This window comes from Copidosoma floridanum, unplaced genomic scaffold, assembly GCF_036245765.1.
Source record: "Copidosoma floridanum isolate Cflo_tuat_1 unplaced genomic scaffold, Cflo_Japanese_pri ptg000009l, whole genome shotgun sequence".
NCBI classification, from domain to species: Eukaryota; Metazoa; Arthropoda; class Insecta; order Hymenoptera; family Encyrtidae; genus Copidosoma; species Copidosoma floridanum.
In genome coordinates this window covers 3,407,489-3,426,884 of record NW_028321886.1, presented here as the reverse complement: position 1 = coordinate 3,426,884, position 19,396 = coordinate 3,407,489, and the positions used below count along the sequence as shown (strand labels likewise).

Here is a 19,396-nt window from a genome sequence, read left to right as displayed (position 1 = left end):
GCTTGCACCTACGACTCCGATGACAATCAAGAAATACTTTTATTTGTCGTTGGAAACCCATAAAGTATTTTAGATTTGATTGAACCAATCGCTGCTCAAGTACGCATATTAATCAAATTTCATCTTGGATACGCTGAATATATTTATCAATGGAGTAAGCCACAAACACCCGAAATAATGCACGCACGTATACGTCAAAAGAATCGGGGTGAGGCGTATATATATAAAAATATTCGTATGCAAGTACTTGTAGGCTACAAGTTGTAGCCTCTACTACAAAGTCTGTATGTCTGTGTACAACACTCACATCTCTGTGGTACACTAACATATTCAGCTCTCGTGTATATATACATATGCACGATACATACATGATGAAAGAATAAGAGAACAGAGAGAAGGGAAGAAAAAAAAATGTGTGCAGGGGAACAGCCCGAAGTTCCCAGTGCTCGCATAGCCCTCGCTTCGAAGGAAGTTTTTTTTATACTATACAGCAGTGCCGAGGTGTGCGTCACCACGATCAGACGCTCTCATCATGTGTCGCCGGTGACGATCAAGTGCGCGACTTGCTGTCCATCGTCGATCTTTTTTCCGATTTTTCAAACGTTTCTTTTTTCTTTTTTTTTTTTTTTTTTTTTAAACTATTTTCAAAATATAAAATCTCATTTTGGGCCAAACTACCAACTAGAGAATATGACAGCATATACGTGCTCCGAAATATAAAGCCCAAAGTGAAAGATCGGCTTGTTTAAATAAAAGTGGGGAGAAAAAAAAATCAAATAAATCGTCACCATCAGTTCGACTCTTACTGTCAAACAATAATATCATAACTCGTATCCAAACCCATGCGTGTAAAAAAAGCGGGCGTGCAAAAACGACTTTCAGTCTCTTGACGCCCACGCTCATCCGCAAGCGTTTGTTTTCTTTTGTATTTTCACAAACTATACATATTTTGCTACTTTGATTGAAAAAAAAAAAAAAAAAAAAATTTACGGAAATAGGTATAACGTACATGCAGCACGTGCATCAGGACAGAGCTGCTTGGCAAATCTACTCGTAAAAGGAGACGGTGGGTAAGGTACGTAAGATTGCATCTGTATGTATCCGCGCTATATACGTAAGTACACAACATATATATTGCACAAACACCGTACGTCTCCCTCTTTTTCTCCCCATTATATTATCATCACATCCCCCCCTTGTGCGCGTAATATAATATATACCTATATATAATATGTCTTGTACACGTGTGGGTGTGCGCTGCGTGTCATATACGTGTAACCAAATAGTACTCTCTCGTTTTGTGTTCATTCGCTTGCAATCGTGTGCAATGTGCATGTCGCGTCGCTCGCGTGTAACAACTTATACAATTATATATAGTATACACACACGCGTATAGCGACAAGTAGTGATCACCATATAACCATCAGCGGTTCCACGCCCTTTTTTCATAACTATTATCAACTAATGCACATGTACGTGTAATATGTTCATCAATAATAATTAATCGATCAGTCGGTAACGGGGTGTATTAGGTATACCCATACATCAACTTGCAATAGTTTCATTGTTTTTTGTTTGTTTTTTGTTTTTGTTTTTTTCGATAAAGGACAAACCGATCAAGATGGACATGCTCCAGCTTTTCGGCGACTATCTTCACCTGCTCGGCGGCGTGATATTGCTGTTGAAGCTTTTGCTGACCAAAAATTGTGCCGGTAAGTTTTTCCGTACACCCACGTACAGGTGGGTTATTTTCATAAAAAATACACGTAAACTTCGTTTTGTTTTGAGCTGATATTTTGTTCCTAAACACGCGTGCAAATTTACACACGAGCTTGACGATTATTGTTTCTGACGGATGCACACGCAATGGCACGCACGCATCACGGGAGCCGGAGATGGCGTACGTCTATACGATCGGAGCATTGTTGGATCGAATTTTTATTAACGCAACGCTGAGCATTGACATTTTTTTTTTTTATAATAAATCACCAAAGTATATATAGTTTTGAGTCTTAAAAGATGCTGATGGTTGAAAGCTTTTGATTAACACGTATCTACATCAATAGATAGGTTTTTTTGTGTGCGATCCGGAACTCGATCGATTTTCATTTGCTCATTTAAAAATCAATGAATACGTCACCTTTAATTAAGTTTTTTTATTATTAAACATATGACAAACAAGTGAAATCGATTAGTAATATTATGATAAGAATTTTCGTTTGGACGCGAGACTTTCAAATAAGTGCATGCATGAATTTTTAATTATTTATAATCACGTTTACTCTTTTCGGATGTGTGTATAACAAATACTTGATAGTACTAAAGTGATTTTTTTAATTGTAAAGCCATGATTCAATCACTTCTTCTAAAACTTTCAGACACGAGTTTTTCAACAATTTGGAACTCGAAAGTTTTCAGGACTCGTTTCTTATCTTCCGACAGAAATAACACACATTTTCAGTTATCATTGAAGTCATTATTAAAAAGAAAAAAAAACAATTATTCATCAAGCCCACTGATAGACTTGCGAGATAAAAAAAAAAAAAGATTTCAAAAGTGTCACTTTCTCTAGTTAATTAAAAAACTTTTACGATAAAATAAAATGATTCAGAAAAATCTGGGCTAAGAAAATCTTGTCTTACGCGCCCGATCGATAAATACGTAGGCGCGTAACGTTATTAGCCGGTCGTATGTAGCGTGAGTCATATATTGTATAGTGTTCTCGTTCCACACGTTTATGGCTTACGAGAAATAACACAAAAAACGCGTATATAAAAAAAAAAAAAAAAAAAAAACAAAGGTTAACAATTTAAAGAAATATCTCAAGTTTAAAAAACCAAATTGAAATTAGCTATACATGGTGAGAAAAACCGTAGCATCATCTTTGTTATTTTTTTTATTCGTTTTCACATTTCTCACATTATTTTTATACTTTACCGTCACGCTAAACTATTTTATGCAACTATATGTTTATCCTTCTGTTTTTCAAAGTATTTATTAATTTTTTTTTAACGACCGAGTAATAAAAGTGTTAGCATAAATAATGATTTATATTTTAAACGTCAAGATAAAAGTGCTATTGTTACACATCTTGAGAAAATCCGGTCTTCCGTTGTCCGGTTTACGCAATTTGTCGACTCGGATGAGCCAACATTTGTTTACCCTCGATAAAAGTTAATGAAAAATTACAATCTCTCGCCACGATTCACCGTAAGCAAATGGATTTTGTGATACAACAAGCCGTAATGGTAATAATATGTATGTAAATTACCGAGTAATACAAAGTCGTATAATTCAAAGGAGTCTTTTTTTTTGTTCACCGAAGCCTTGGATATTCGTGAAAATCGTACCGGCCATGAAAATAGGAATCGCTGTTCTCGGCGTTAATTAAAACCAAACATGTGTAATCCCCGTACGTGTACATGGTGTATAGTAAATACCCGTTATGTAAAAGCACGACGCGAGTTATCATCGTGCACTTAAAAAGCCGATCCACGCATCACATCTTAATAATATGTGGAGACACACACGCGCGTGCACTCCCACAGAAATGCACGAAAGAGCCATTATTATCTATACGTAGAGCCCAAGGGTGAATGTCAATTTTTTTTTTTTCTTCCGCTGGCCGAAGTAAACAAAAAAAAAAAAGTACAAAATAAATTTTCCGATAAGACTCGCCTTTTGACACGATATAATATACACATGTTTCATAGAATTTATATAACATGTATCACATTTGACCCTTTATATTATCTGTTACGTAAATTATCCCCATCTCGGGGTCCATGTGCGCAGGAATAAGCGGAAAAACGCAGCTGTTGCACGCGTTGGTTCTCACGACGCGCTATCTCGACTTGACGGCCGAACATGTCACGGTATACGACACCATACTTAGGATAATATTCACTCTTATCACGTACTGCATCGTCGCATCGATATTCCTTTTGTTCAGGGGGAGCTACGATCGCAAGCGCGACGCCTTCAGGTAACGTATATATAAACAATTTAATTGTCTCTCGCTCAACAAAAGACGTACACATCACCTATTTACTCCTCAATGCAATATACGTATGCATTATGTACTATATAATTGCACGACTCGAATATTCATTGATTATTATTATTATTATTATTATTATTATTATTATTATTATTATTATTATTACCGAGACGTGCAAGAGTAATTGTCATTGCGTTGTTTCGTTGGGTTCGCTAATGCAGGATCGAGCTGTTGGTCCTGCCGAGCGCGGTGCTGGCGCTCTTTCTGAACAACCAGTTCGAGAGTTTCGAGGTTTTGCGGGCCTTCAGCGCTTACCTCGAGGCAGTGGCCATCGTGCCCCAGGTGTACCTCGCCTCGAAGACCAAACAGATCGAGTCCATCGTCGTGTCGTACGTGGCCTGTTTGGGCCTGTACGAGGGCTGCTACGTCATGCATTGGCTCTACGATTACGCAAAGACACGAAAACTCGTCAACATAGACGTCGCCTGCGGCATCGTCCAGCTCATCTTCTACGCCGATTTTTTCGCCCGCAATTTGCCGATTCTCAAAGTCAAGGGCGGCTCGCCTAGGATCAGCGGGGCCGGGCGTGCGGCCACGAGCCGGGCTTTCGCCGACAAAGCCCAGGACGCCGAGGCTGCCAAGGGCCAACGGACCTGCGATGGTAGCGTAGCCGCTGCCGACGGCAACTCGACTATGGTACTCGCTACGGTTGTCGGAAGCGAAACTGAGAAGGTGCGTTTGTGTATGGCAAGGGGTTTTTTTTTTCTCTTTTCTCTTTTCGGGCGTACGCGCCGTATAATTATTATAGGTTTTCATTTGGTTTTTTATCACTTTCTTTCGTTTCTTTTGTTCCCAGGTCACGTTACTCGCTGCCGGCGCCAAGGAACGAGCAACGAGTAATTAAATGCTCGCGCGGGCGTGAAATATTATCACGTGGACACTTTCGAGGAAATTACGACTTATGGGTATTATAGCAGTGTACACAGCCGTACATTTATATACGGAGCGCAGAACCATTCCAAAGTCCTTTTAATTTTATAATACAAGTATGAAGCACGTGCGTTTAAATGTCTGTAGCTATTAAATAGTTCATATAGGTGTCATCGTGTGGTGTACGTATTTTTTAATATAATTTTTTTTTTTTTTTTCTATTATCATTACTATTTTAATAAATAACGTTAAAAAAATGTGATAGTCAGATTGTGATTAAGTTAGATTTGAATGACTCACCAATGTTGTGTATATACTCAAGTACTTCGAAGCACGTTCAGGCTGTTTTAATGATAATACAGTATGTTTTTTTTTTTTTTTTTTTTTTTTTTTTTTTTTTTTTTTTTTAGCTGGTATTAATAGATGCTATTCTCTCTTTTTTATACGAGTGATGAGGTTTTTCTCTATAATTAGTACATCTATGGATACTTAGAATTAAGAATGGTTTTTTTTTTTTTTTTTTTTCATTTGAAAGAATTTCGATACTTAATGATTGTAATTGTGAAATGAAGATTTTTTTAACGCTTTATTTTTGTTGTTTTTATAAAAAGTATTTAAAGTCAGAGGAGATTAGAGAGGGTACAGGAATAATTGAAATTTAACGAAAATTTTATGTATAACAATATATTAATTTCTATTCAAATACTATAATTACATATAATGACGATGAATACAATAGATCGTACTTAATTGTGTCTGAGGATACAATCGTTTGAGAAAATCATTTTACGGTAACTTTCGTAATCTTTGAATAATGGATGACGATGTACTTGAATAATATTTTTATTCCTTACGATTCGTAATAGTCTTCGTTTTTTTTTTTTGTTTTTTTTTTTTTTTTTAATTACTATTATGACTAATAATATTAATATTATTGTTTACTTCTTAAAAATGGTATCTCAGGATTTTTCTGCTTTAATTACGTAGGCCCGTTAAATTTGAATGAAAACTGCGTTATAATTGGAATTAGTAATTATTTTAAAAACTGCTGTTCGCAAATACTGCGAAACTACATAAATCGGTGGACCCATCTTCCGTTATACTATATGCATGTGTACACACGTCGGCACAGATAAGGGCACGTTTACATGTACAAATGCAATAAAGTGTATACATATGTATATATATATATATTTGTATGGTTTAAAAAATGAGAGTTCGCTTGATAAAAAGTAAGTCGAGCATTGGTTATAAAAATTATTCATACTTTTGTACGAATAAAATTATGTCTCACGAGATATCTTAATCAAGTTGTATACAGATTTATTTTGTTTCCTCGCGATATTCTCATTTAATAGAGAGCTACTGTAAACATTGCAAAATGTGATTATTAAGAATAAATGAAGTTATATGTGAAATTTGTTCGATTATCACGAACAATAATAATAACAACAACAACAACGAACGATTATTTAAAATGAACGATGATAATTGTTTTGATGATCCAGGCACTACCATTCGTTTTTTTTATTTCCAGTGCATAAAATAAACCACGACCTACATTATACTATATGTACAAATAATACACATATACATACATGTATATGCATTCCCGGACAAATTTAGTGCAACGTGAACCTAAGTTTGACTTTTTTATTTATTATTATTATTATTATTTTTTTTTTATCACCTCGAGGACGTAAATCCAATTTGGCTGTCTTTTCTGCTTTGTTAAGCGATCGAGTCGCACGCTCCACTATGTACAAAAGAAACCCAAAGAGATTCTTTCGGACGGACTTTGGCCAATTGGATATATTTTACTTGGACAATAATTCCAAGTTAGAATCGTTACTCTTATTTAAAATTTTCTATGCTAGAGAAAACACAGTAATTTTTACCGTACATTGATGACGTGAGACTAATTGCCCCTCCCCCCTCCTTTTTTGATTTCTCGCATTAAACGTATAAATGTAAAAAAGTTTATGAAATAGGCATTTTAAGACTGAAGAGTGCAGCTAGCTGTCTACTCGGCTGTCTATTAAATCAAAAAAATTAATATCATACCCTTGCTTTCGTTCCGTGTTTTTTCTCACCTATTGTAAATAAATAGTAGCAAAAAGTTTTACATAAAAATACTTATGCAAGTTCTCATGTAATACGTATTATAGCGCACGTATTAATCTTAGTGATTTGTAATGCTCAATTAAATTACATTAACGTGAGAAAAAAAATTATACTCTTTGCAAAGAAAATAAATAAGAAAAATAAAATCTAAGTCTAAATTCCAATTACACAAACACTTTTGAAAAACTCTATGCCAAAATTAAGGAAAAAGATAATAAATAAATAAATAAAAAGAAAAAAAAAAAAAAAAAAAACGACACATATCCATAGCATGCTTACTGTACACGAAAATCGTAGAGTATAAAAATTTCACTTGAGATTGCGTCACACTTAATCATACACGATCATCTAAAACTTCTCACGTTTTCAACAGGGACTTTATGCACTATTAACGGCAAAGATCACAAAGTTCACTTCTTCTATCTAATAATCACAAACAACAGCCTATACTAATCGACATTGTCGCATTTACTCTTTGAGTCGAGACTACCGCTACTGCTGCACTGCCCAGCATCGGACGGCGAAGTTTTGGGGGATGTCTGGGAGGACAGCTGGACCATCGGAACAGTCTCGTTTTTGCGAATCTCGCTACCCGTACTTATATTGTTACTCTCGTCCACCACCACTACCGCTTCATTGAAATTTTTATCTGCTAACCTCGTTTGTTTATTGAGATCTTTATCTTCCTCCTCTTCGTCGTCGTCGTCGTCATCGTCATCCTCAACAACGTGTTTACCCTGCTTCACCGGCGTACACAAATACACGTTTTTGCCATTACCATTTGATAACGATGTGACCAAGTTAAGCTTTAGGCGGTCGCGCGTGTGCCTAAGCTTGCCTAACTGCTGACGATCGCTGAAGAACTGCGGTGCAGCACCTGATACCGTCGTTGGTTCTTCATTATTCGACTGACTTTCGGACTTTTGGCTCGGATCTTCTTGGGACTTTGGCGTTGACTCACTGTTATTGTTACCAGCGCCAGGAAAAAATTGACTAACATTTTTTCCATTCCCCGATTGAAATTGAAACGGACGGTTAGAACTGCTAACGAAAAATTCTTCTTCACCTCCTGGAAATTAAGAGAAAACAAACAATTTAATATACGATTGGAAATTGCATAATAGTCCTCCTGATTTTAGGTACTCTTTTGTATGCAATACGAAGTCCGGGGATAAACCTTAGCTTTTTCGACCCTATTTCATGACTAGGTATAGATTGATATTTTTTTTTTTTTTTCAATTTCAGCTCGAAATTGTTTGGGTTTTGTTTTTATTAACAATTTAATTGTTTAGACAGCTTTAAATTAAATTAATTTAAGAACTATTTCGAATACTAGAACGCATTGTTTGCTTGGAAGTGATAGCTGTTGAAATATTTAAATTGTTTATAAAAACAAACCTCCAAAAATTCGAATTGGAAAATAAAACAAGGTAAAAAAAATAAGGTCCATTATGGGACATCGTATTCGACACCGGAGAGTACCGAGCATCAAGACTATAAGCCAAACTTTTTTTCTTTAGAAGCGTAAGTAGTTGTTTTTTGTCTCCTCTGCAAAAATTTTATTTTATTTTTATCACTAGAAAAATATGATTATATGATTATTAAATTAAATTTATACAACAAACTAAGCATAAATAAGCAAAATTATATTACTTAGGAAGACTGCAATTTTTGTGACAGATGACTTATTTACGTGTAATTATGCATAACAATTATTTACTCGAAAGTATTGCAATGATTTTACTTGAAGCAATCTACAAGTGGTTTTTAACGAATACTTAAAAATGTGCTTGATGTTGAAAGTTAATACAAGCTTCATTAGAAACTAATGCTCGGAACTTACGGGTATTATTAGTTTCAAAATAATCCATTGGTTGGAAATTCATTCTGTCAATGTTGTCGATCATTTCTTCCCAGTCTGAGTAAGAAAATGAAAACAAAAAATTACATGCAAAAAATTTTTAAACAAAAACCTAAACTACGAAAAATAAATGTAAAATTTATTCATTGATGAAAACAAACCTGTGTACGAGGTTGGTTCCCAAGCCGGTACATTAGGAGCTTGAGTCGGTGTTTCCTTTGGATATTCGTATACACAATGATAGCGCTGCTTTTTGAACCAAACACTTTTTTTTTGATCCTGTAAAAATTGCAAGCACTTTTATTAACCTTGTATGTTAAATATTAAAATAAACGTTTTTATTCTTATTAGTTATCTTATGGGTTAGTATGAAAATAGCTTACCCCTGTTCTGAGAGATTTATCCGGAGATCTGAGAGCTGACCGATGAGGTGCTAACGTTGCATCCCATGCTGACGGTGTAAACTCTTCCTCTTCCTCTTCATCATCGTCATCATCATCATCGTCTTTTTCGTCTTCATCACTATCAAAGTCTTCGCCCAGATCATTTTCTGTATTTTCATTTGCTTCTATTTTTGGAGAGTTTCCCTCGTGACTTTCTATGTGTCCTGTGTTATACTGCTAATGGGATAAATATTCAATTTACATAAAATTTCTCTAACATTAACAAATTCTTGAAGCATCAAAGTAATGTTTTACTCGAAATACTAACCTGCCAAACAAACTCTCCTGAACTAGAACTACTCTCCTCATCGTCATCGTCATCGTCCTCATCTAACATACCATTATCGTCATCATCGTCATCGTCTTCATCTAACTCGTTGCTAATGCTAACGCTAGGTACTTCATGGCCATCTTCCTCATTACTGTCCCAGTCTTGTTCACTCGAAAAGCTAGTAGACATAAGATTGTCTTGTATTTGGTAGGGCAACATCGGAAAACCTGACTGCCATTTTGAATCTTCATCTTCAGGACTGGGTAGTGGGGCACCTGTTCCACCAGACATCGTGCCACTGAATCTCTTGTCAAGCGGATAAGAGGGTTTGGAACACTGTTTCAACTGCGCGTCATCGGGCATGTCCTGATTCGAAAACTCCTGTACAAAAAAATATATAAAAAGAAAAATAAAAAGAAAAAAAATACAAGTAGTCATTTTTGTATTGATATTTACCCGAGATTCGTGAGAGTGCGATGATCCCTCGACTAGTGTAGCATGATTCGTTTGAGTATCAATAAGGAGCACATCATCCTCTGAAACAGAATTACTGCCACCCTTGGATGCTGTCGATGCATCTCGTGAATTATCCCTCGTTACATTTGTCGAATCTGTAGCGCTGTCACGCTCCTCCATTATGGGACTTAACGGCGTGCCAAAAGTATTATACCTGAAAAATGTTTATTTTATTTTTTTTTAATTTTTCCATTTGGTTACTATCGTCTAATATTTTTTATACGTTTAAATGCTATTTATTCACCTAATGGAAATATCGATCGCACCACTACGGAATTCTGCATCCTCAACTTCATCTTCCCAATTTTTACTATCAATATCGCTAACGATAGAGGGTTCGTCCTCATCGTAGGGCTCCTGAACCTCGACTACAGGCATCTGTGCGTGCGGCAATTTTTCCCTCAGCTCGTTCCTGATGGCCGCGACAAACTCCTCGTCCATGCCGAAGGATAAGTAAGAATTGTCGCTGCGCATGGACATCGTCGAGCTGTCCTCATCTTCATTGTTATCATTCAGACTTGCCAGACAGGGCCAGCTGCTGATCTCACCCATTGCTTGGCTCACACTGGTTGCCGTATCATCGCTGCTGGCTAGTACAGCCCGATTACTCACTGCCGTCTGTGCATCGGATTCCAAGAAAGTTGGCTGGCTGTCTAATAATGCACTCGTGCTAGGATTTACTTCGTCACTCGTGCTTGACTTATCGATTGGCTGTATGGTTTCACCGGTTGCTTCACTGGAAGATTGGGCCATCATTTCTGAGACCTCATGCTCCAGCGTGGTGGACACCAAATTTTCTGAATCCTACGAAAAAATGCATAAGTTCGGTAAAAGCGTGCCATTACTGCACCTGTCTATATATGTATATAACAAGTTAATGACTTATCGCAAGCGATTTTATCTTAAATACCAGTGTTTTATGAGTAATAAAAATGACGTCATGTAATACAGATTTGTGCTTACGGATTAAAAGTGTTTTTCTATCCGAATGTTACTTTTTTTTTTTTTTTTTTTTTTTTTTTTTTTTTTTTTTTTTCATATCAGTAACACGTAAAATGAATGTATTACTTGGATCTCAAAATCCTTAGTACTGAACGAATTTCATTTATATCGTATGCAAATAATAGGTCAAAGTAACAATAATAAATGTAAACAATTATTTTTCTTTTTAGGAGGGGGTGGGGATGAAAATTTAAATTTGTTGACAAAATCCAGAATTGTGCACGATATACCTGAACTATTGATTTCTCGACACTCGGATCCGATGAATCGTTGAGAGAAGCACCGTAACATTCAGCGTCGAGGATCGTATCGAGCTCAATGAGGATGCGCATCTGCTCGTCTTCGGCACTACTGTCATGCGTCGCAGAGGACTTTGGGGTGTTGGACTGCGAAGCCACGAGGTTCGGCAATGGACCGGCTAGCGGGCTCTCCTCTTCCTCGCAGGACTCCTTGTCCCGAAAACCAGAGTCCGAGCTACGCTCGTCATCAGGCGTCGACATGCGCTTCCGGTCGTCCTCGTCGTCCAACGGCAGATTACGCTTGGACAGACCTGAGTGGCAAAAGTTATACATTTGGCACTCATTAGTTTGCAATTTTCCTTAAAATTTCAGTCAAAGGTATCACATGTGTAAAATACAATTTGTACAACGAACCCGGTAGGTCCTCGGCGTTGGAGAATTCATCCTCGACATCCTCCGTCGAGTACTCGGCGCGTGACTGCGGCGACGGTGTGATCGCCTCTTCGTTAGATGCAGCTTCGATTTTACGCATTGGCGAGGGAGTTGTCGCGTCGTAAGACCCAAATTCCGTGGCCTTCCGCTCGAGAGCCGATTCCAGGGCACTGTTCCACGAGCTCACGTCCATTAAGCCCGACTTGGTGTAATTCAAGTTCTCGACGACGGTCGTCGTGTCGGTCTCCTCGTCGTCCAAGTCCGTCACCTGGAAGTTGTTTGAGAAACATGGCGCCTCGTCGGGGCTCAGGACCGAGGTGACGAGCTGGGACTTTGTTGTTTTTTCAGTTAACGGAAGCGTACAGTTGACTTGGTTTATTTTCGTCTCGGACAGCTGGTGGAGAACTGTATGAAAAATTTTCATTTTTTTTTTTACAAATAAGCTGAGAACCCGATAAGGAATTCAAAGACTATGTTATCAATACTCTGCGCTTGGGAGAAAAAGTATATAAACCTTGGGAAATAAATTGAGTCGATTTTTTTTAAACTTTCGGTTGTTAAACATTAATATGCAATGAAGGTAATTAAGGCACGTGACTCATTATCACTCAATTATATATTTTAACTGTCTGTATTAATGGAACTTTCGAAGCAAAGTGTCGAAGGAAGCCGTTTTCTATTTTCATTTTACGAAAACACTAAATTAAACAAACCCCGAGGGCGCGAAACTGGTGATTCACGCTAAAAAAATACTTGGCACATTAGTACAGACAATGTCATAGTTTTATGCAATAGCCTCGCTGGTAATACTAAGTTGTTTGTTTTAGTACCTATATTTTTTACTATTGGTGATGATAAAAACATTTCCTAGCGCAAAATTCACTCGAGAGTGAATCATGTTCGTATTGAAATAATGTAGGCTTTACTTTTATTAAGTAAAATTTTTTTTCTCATGTCAATGAGCTACTACCCTCGATTCCTAATATTTTTACAAACACACGATTTACTTCGACATCCAGCAAAGGCTTGCGTTTTCGTCGGTAAAACTCTCCTCAAACTTTCACTGTAGTGGAGAAAAATTTTTTCAGTCACGCATGGCTTATTGGTTTGCACCAGTAGTCAGCAATTTTCGTTTTTTTTTTTTCATTATTAAAAAGGGGAGCAAAACGTCATCCGCAATTTTTTTTTTTTTTTTTTTTTTTGTAATACCAATAAATACAATTTTGGCACGAAAAAATGAATTAATTTTGAATGATAGAAAAAGGTGAATGTTTAAACAAAAAACTTACTCGACTCCGACTCCTCGTTTAAAGCTCTAGAATCGTTTTTCTCGACAGCTTCCTTTTCATCATCAGGCTCGACTAGTTTGACAATTTGGGTCCTATGTTCTTCGGTCAAGGCTAACTTTTTCGGTCTCTCCAGCATTGCCGCTCTAGACCCTTGAACAGCGTTGGCTGATACCACGAGCGGGATTTCTCGGAGATTTCTTAATGCCAGATCGAACTGCTCGTCGAAAACGGAGCTTGGTAGATCACCGTCACTGCCTATCGCTACGAGCCTTTTTTTTGTCTTCTCCGTCGTCATCGGCGTCTACGTGTTGCGATTGAGAGAGAGATAGAGAGAAAGAGAGGTAGACAGAGAACAATCATAGTCATAATAAAAAGAAAGAGAACATGTAGGCACGTCGCATATCGGATACACATGATTGGAACAATTTTTTTATCAGTTTTTCAACTAAACTACAATTACAGGATCGGACGAAATAAATGAGAAAATTTGATCGTGATTTTTTTGTATCGTTATTTTAATGACCGATTAATCAAGCAAGTCTTTGACAATATGCCATAAAATCCCCAATTAGATTATGTTTCGTAAATATATGTATGTGTATAATGTAAACTTTTGTAAAAATCTAAATAAGTACAAGACTTGATTGTTGTGGATTGACAGTACACGTGTACATATATATGTATATATATCATGCATCAGTCAAAAACGAGTATATACGTGTGTATATAAAGTCGCCTTTAAGTATGCAATTGTATTTGACAATACAGTCATATAATACGTGATTTTAAGAAAAAGAAAAAAAAAACCTTATGTTAATAGTCTCACAACCTTCGTTACAATATACAATGTAATACTTTGAAAAAAAGGTAATTCGCTGCCTCTATCATTTCAACACAACACATGGAAGGAATCATGCACGAAAGCCTCGCGTTACCTGCGGTCCCAGAGATAGATCGGCATCGGAATCTGGTTCTATGTGCACCAGAACCATCAAGTCAGCTACCGACTTGGATTTTTGTTTGACTTTCTCCGTGTAGGCACCACGCTCGACCCGGCCGCGCCAGCTCTCCTCCTCAGTTTCCGAGTCAGATTCACGGAAAGGCCAGCGGCCTCGCGCGAGGACGGTACCGCCTGGCACGTTTTTCACGGGTTCTTCGGGTCCAAGACGGAACGATGTTTGCATGAGACTGGGCCATTGCTCAGAGTCCAGACTCCCGCGCAAGTCTTGCAAGCTTGCGCTGCGTGTTTGGTTCGTAGAGACGTTGGGCCGAAGGTTTAACCAACGCTGTTCAAAGTCCGAGCTTTCGGCCTCGAGTTGATCTTTTAAAAGAACGTGCCTCACCTAGGACAAATCAAATTTAATTTAATTTTTTTTTTTTTTTTTTCAAAAGCTCTCGTTACAAATTAAAAAAACTCAAGTACAAAATAAACGTACCTTCTCAAGAGGAAGTCGATTCTCTGGCTTCAGAACTAGACACGTTTTGATCGCTTCTAACAAGTTGGAAGCGCAATTATCGCAGTTCTGTAAGAGCAGTTGTGAGCCCGAAGCTTTGAGTTCCGATTTTGGTGACAGTAGCACCTCAATGACCTTCTCATCACTGAGCTCAGAGTAAGGTCTTTTACCCCACATAGCTATTTCCCACATTAAAACAGCATAATTCCAAATATTGGCTTGTGGTGTTATCTCTCGTGTCTCGATCGTGGTCTCTGTACATTCGATCGTCTCCGGTGCTGACCATCTTATGGGCAGTGCTCTATCGCCTGTGAATATTGAAAATTTATTGCGTGACGTAATTTTCAAACAATCAATTAGAGGACAAATAATAGTACCTAAAACATAATAGTCTTCAGGATATTTTTCAACGCCAATACCATAGTCACCCAACTTGATTGATAGATCTGAGGCAACCAAACAATTTCTCGCTGCCAAATCTGTATGAGCGAGCTTGTGCTCGTGCATGTGTCTCAAACCAGCACCAATTTCAATGGCTATACGCGTGGGCAAGTTTTCTTTGACAAGGGCCGCTCTGGTTTGCGGATCTTGATTCGAATGTAGGAAGCCCTTGAGATCGCCTAGAGGACAAGATTCAAAAAGTAACAGGTACGGATCGGTTTCCAAACAAGAGCCGAATAGCGACAGTATGTTGCGATGACGAAGCTTAAAGTAAGGCGTAGCTTCGCCGAGAAACCAGGCTTTCTCTCTTGCCGATGCCTCCTCGGTTAATATCCTTACCACGACGTTTCCACCCTTTACGCTTGGTTTTCCCTTAAAGCAAGAGTATACAAACGTACGTGCGAATTAAATTTGAGCGTACGATATCACTATGTGCGTCTTTGCATTTTACGAAATTTCTCTCTTACCAAGTTAGTGCCCTGAATGTCAGCGCATCCTTCAACGACCTTGCCAAACCACCCGTGACCAATTTCTCGCAGATACTTGAGTTTTTCGCGGGGCACGTGTAAATCGGTTTTTTGAAACCACTCGTGGCAGGAATCATGGAGGGTCGAGCGATCGGACTCGCTGTTTTCATCGAATAACGAAGGCGAGGACGGTGGCGGTAGCTTTGGCCGCGGAGACGCACCGATTTCAGGCGCAAAACGCTCGACCGGCGGGAGAGGCTCGAATTGCACTCGGTCACTGATGAGCTGCTGCGTCGGACAATTCGGCGTTGGTACCTGCAGCTCCAAGCCCTGTAACTGCGGCACAGACGAGTCGTTGTCAATTGAACCGCCATCCTTGAATTCCTATAATCAATACGCGATCATCATTAGAACAAGTTGGAGGCCGTAGCACAATCATGTACAGAGATTTAAGGGAGGAGAAGAAGATAACAACACAGACTTGCACTAATTTTTACAAGGCATATCAACAATTGCTCTTACAGCTAAAGCTAAAACATCACAGTGTGCACAGTGCACGAGTTTTGACACTTAATTTTACCTTATTAATACTTCCAGCAGAGTCCTATAATTAAACAAAATAAAGTGCATGTTTACTGTGAATGTCATATGGCAATATTGGTGGGTTATATTTTACGTTATGATGGTGATGATGATGATGATGATGATATGATATTGTACATTAATACAAATATTTTAAAAATAAAATTGCAGTGTTTAAAGTAATACGGAACATTAGAGTTTAGCAAAGTTAGATACTGCGATTTATTAAATTATTAGCTTATTAGCTGATATATTTTTTTTTACGTGATTTGAGTTTTATGGCAACATAAAGTGAGAAGGCTTGATAAATAAGTGACGTATATTATAGCGCTGCAACGGTTTTTACGCATTTAAATTTTTCTTGGATAAGAATACACAAGTATTTTAGTGGTTGCTGATGCGTGAAATAAATTTTTTAAAATATTGAATACAATAGTAGAAAATTTTTTCGTATTGTATTAATTATAAAAATTGCTAAAATTATTACTTGGAATCCTTTAGGTCGACGATTTCTATGACAACACAAACATCCAACCAAAGTGAAAGCTGAAACTGTTATGCTCAAGATTCCTATGGTATACTTGAGCCAGTTGTCGTCCCAATGTTTGAACAACTCATCTGGACCTACAATAAAAATTACCGTTATTATTTGTTTGTGTGCACAAAAAAAAAAAAATGTTTAAAAAAGAAAGTACTTATAAACATATGTCACCTAAACATTAGCTTTAAAATGACTAAATTATGCACATTGTTGTATCCATAAAAAAATTAAGCCTTACAATAACAAATAATAACTTGTGGAGAAAATACATTGAATTACCATCAATTATAATTAAATTATGAAAGAAAAAGAAATTGTTTTTCTTTTTATTTTAACCCAATTCAAAGGGTAAAAAAAAACTTAAAGTAAAAAACATTTCAAGTACAATTTAACTTATTGATTTCTTCAGTATAAAACATATATTGATTTCAAAAGAAGCTGCAAGAGCAAAGTATATAGTGAGCATGTTATTCATGAGGAAAAACACAATGCAATCCATATGTATAAATATCACACTGAAGTTTCAATGATTGTACCACTTGAAAAATTGATTTAAACTTAAGCCTACATAGCTTTTTTTCTTCTATTTCTAGAAACTTGCAATTTCATGTGTCAGCAGTACAAGTACAAACCCACATTACAAAACTTTTTCGATGAATTTAGAAATAATATTTCATGGGAGAAAAAAAATCTGTATAGCCCTTAAGTAAAAACCCAAAATCTTCTAGTGCTCAAAGCTATCAGAACCAAGAGAAGAAAAAAAAAAAGAGAAAATAGTAGTGTTCACTCACCCGTGGAATCACCATGAGCAGGTGTAACAGGATAAGCCTGTGTAACAGCTACAAGCAAGCTGCTGGCCCAACAGCAGCACAGCCAGAGACTCAGCATGACTGAGGCTCCAGAGCTCGCAGCTTCCTCTTCAAACAGCTTGATGATAACAGTAGCAATGTACAACTTCCCCTCTTGTCTGTTCTTTGTCTTTGCACCTGCAGCATCGCTGTTGCTGCGTCATCTTCTTCCTGGTAGTAAAGTACTCGCACGCTTGCTCTCCTCTCTCTATTATTATATATAACTCTCTTTCTCTCGTTTTTTTTTTTTTTTCTTCTTTACCTCTTCATAGTACGCTCCACTGATAAACGCTAATTACTCTAGCGGAGCTCTCGGAGGACGCTATCCGGTAGCGCATCGTATAAATATACAAGTAAGTATTATGACCCAGGAGGTGTGTTGATGGACGGGTTGAGAGGTATACTTATATATACCTGTGTATTTTAATGTTTTTGACTGCTCTCTCTCTCTCTCTCTCTTTTTTTATCAACACACGACAACGTCAGGGGCGCCCGGATGACACGCTGAATGACTGTAGTGGTGTGGGCGTGAGGCGCTCTTACAGCAGCTGCAGCACTACTCTCAGATGAATGGATTCCTGGGTGATGATGAGTCAGACCAGAGTGCACCTCAAAATCGTACATCCGATGACGACGACGACAACGGAGACTACAACGGGCCACTGATTAAGACTGAACTGTCTAATTACGTGCGTGCAAGCCCATTCTTCTCTGTACGCTCTGCTGGCTTGCCTTGCCTTGTCTATCTACACACTAGTAACTTTTACGTTTTTTTTTTTCTTTTTTTTTCTTTTTTTTTCTTTTTGCAGTTTGCCTTTCTATCTTCTTCTTAAGCGTTTGATATTCTTTTTATACACTACTTATACACATATACACACTGTACTTCAAGATAAAAACTGCTGCAGAGAGGAAAGATTAATTCTCCACTGCTCTCTGGAGAATTCGGACCCTGGACTCTCTGGGGTCCGGAGTCGTGGGTACAATAACTTTCATTATTTCTCAACTTCCCAATACTTAGTAAGTATAGAGAAACGACTGCACAATTATAACGAAGCGCGATGCGTATGGCAAAACTTGCGTTTTATAAAGACTGAGAGATAGAGAGAGAAAATACTTGACTACTTTTTTTTTATGTCATAAGCTTTTCTCTAATTTTTTTTTGTTCTCTCACTCTCTTTTTAGTCCGTTCAATTCACCGTAGGTAAACACACACACGCGATTGTATACTTAATACTGTTTTTGTAAAAGGCCAGAGCTCTCTTTTTCTCCGACACACTCTCTCTCTCATCTCTTTATCATTTTGGAGCAGCACAGACAGAAAACACGTACCTAGACGCAACCCCCCCGCCTTGCGTCTCTCTATATATATAACCACGAGGGGACGGATGAGTCATCCACTCATGTACATATATATACACACGTGTTGTACTGTTAACTACTGTTGTGTATAGACTTATATAGTATAGTATATATAGTAAATAGTACGTAAACGAAATATATACATCATACACACATATATGTGTTGTATTATTAAAGGAGGGGGTAAGCGGGGCAAATTGGCATATTGGGGTAAACTATATAAACTTACGCTTGCACACTCAGCTGACAGTTTTAAAATTGAAATTTAGCAGAAACAAATCGGTTGTACTTATTATATCCATCACAAAACATTGACACACGTAATGACGTAATATACAAAATGCCGGTTGTATTTTCTTAACCCATTTATCCATAGGCTGTTGTATTGGGCCGGTTCTCGTAACTTATTTTCTCCCCCTCCACCCCCATAAATTAACAGTAAAAAAGTGTTTATTGAAAATATAAGGTACTACAAGTGATTCCCTCACTTACATACATACTTATGTGTATTGTAGGTATACAGATCATAAATAATTCAAATCATTGGACATTAGGCCGTGAGAGAAAAAAAATACATGCAGGTGTGCTAGCTGTTAC

The 19,396-nt window shown here is 37.5% G+C and overlaps 2 protein-coding genes across 5 annotated transcripts; one reads left to right on the top strand and one right to left on the bottom strand.

Moving 5' to 3' along the window:
• The first annotated feature begins 981 nt into the window (after positions 1-981).
• On the top strand, positions 982-4,933 carry LOC106643233 (ER lumen protein-retaining receptor erd-2.2-like). Of its 2 annotated transcripts, none has more exons than XM_089589699.1 (5): positions 982-1,075; positions 1,607-1,712; positions 3,796-3,985; positions 4,222-4,732; positions 4,857-4,933. In XM_089589699.1, exons 2-5 carry the CDS (start codon positions 1,622-1,624, stop codon positions 4,902-4,904), a joined length of 840 nt encoding a protein of 279 aa, XP_089445825.1. In that variant the 5' UTR covers positions 982-1,075; positions 1,607-1,621; the 3' UTR covers positions 4,905-4,933. The 2 variants fall into 2 exon arrangements, with proteins under 2 accessions (XP_089445825.1, XP_089445826.1); XM_089589700.1 differs by lacking the exon at positions 982-1,075 and adding an exon at positions 1,328-1,472.
• A 2,024-nt stretch (positions 4,934-6,957) lies between these two features.
• On the bottom strand, positions 6,958-18,778 carry LOC106643279 (uncharacterized). Of its 3 annotated transcripts, XM_014358357.2 has the most exons (17): positions 17,384-18,778; positions 16,539-16,675; positions 16,050-16,073; positions 15,470-15,853; positions 14,939-15,374; positions 14,544-14,869; positions 14,043-14,450; positions 13,108-13,408; positions 11,801-12,223; positions 11,378-11,697; positions 10,390-10,949; positions 10,086-10,299; positions 9,627-10,010; positions 9,299-9,535; positions 9,077-9,194; positions 8,898-8,972; positions 6,958-8,123 (listed from the first exon to the last, which is right to left on the bottom strand). In XM_014358357.2, exons 1-17 carry the CDS (start codon positions 17,478-17,480, stop codon positions 7,504-7,506), a joined length of 5,064 nt encoding a protein of 1,687 aa, XP_014213843.2. In that variant the 5' UTR covers positions 17,481-18,778; the 3' UTR covers positions 6,958-7,503. The 3 variants fall into 3 exon arrangements, with proteins under 3 accessions (XP_014213843.2, XP_014213845.2, XP_014213844.2); XM_014358359.2 differs by lacking the exon at positions 8,898-8,972; XM_014358358.2 differs by lacking the exon at positions 16,050-16,073.
• Positions 18,779-19,396: the final 618 nt, after the last annotated feature.

Bases quoted from the DNA above. Each gene is read 5' to 3' on its own strand.
- LOC106643279 (XM_014358357.2), bottom strand. From the start codon at position 17,480: ATGCTGAGTCTCTGGCTGTGCTGCTGTTGGGCCAGCAGCTTGCTTGTA. The intron at 10,950-11,377 runs GTATATCGTGCA...ATTTTTTCGTAG, and splicing joins TCGAGAAATCAATAGTTCAG to GATTCAGAAAATTTGGTGTC. The intron at 9,195-9,298 runs GTAAGCTATTTT...CAATTTTTACAG, and splicing joins ATAAATCTCTCAGAACAGGG to GATCAAAAAAAAAGTGTTTG.
- LOC106643233 (XM_089589699.1), top strand. From the start codon at position 1,622: ATGGACATGCTCCAGCTTTTCGGCGACTATCTTCACCTGCTCGGCGGC. The intron at 1,713-3,795 runs GTAAGTTTTTCC...CCATGTGCGCAG, and splicing joins GCTGACCAAAAATTGTGCCG to GAATAAGCGGAAAAACGCAG. The intron at 3,986-4,221 runs GTAACGTATATA...TCGCTAATGCAG, and splicing joins CGCAAGCGCGACGCCTTCAG to GATCGAGCTGTTGGTCCTGC.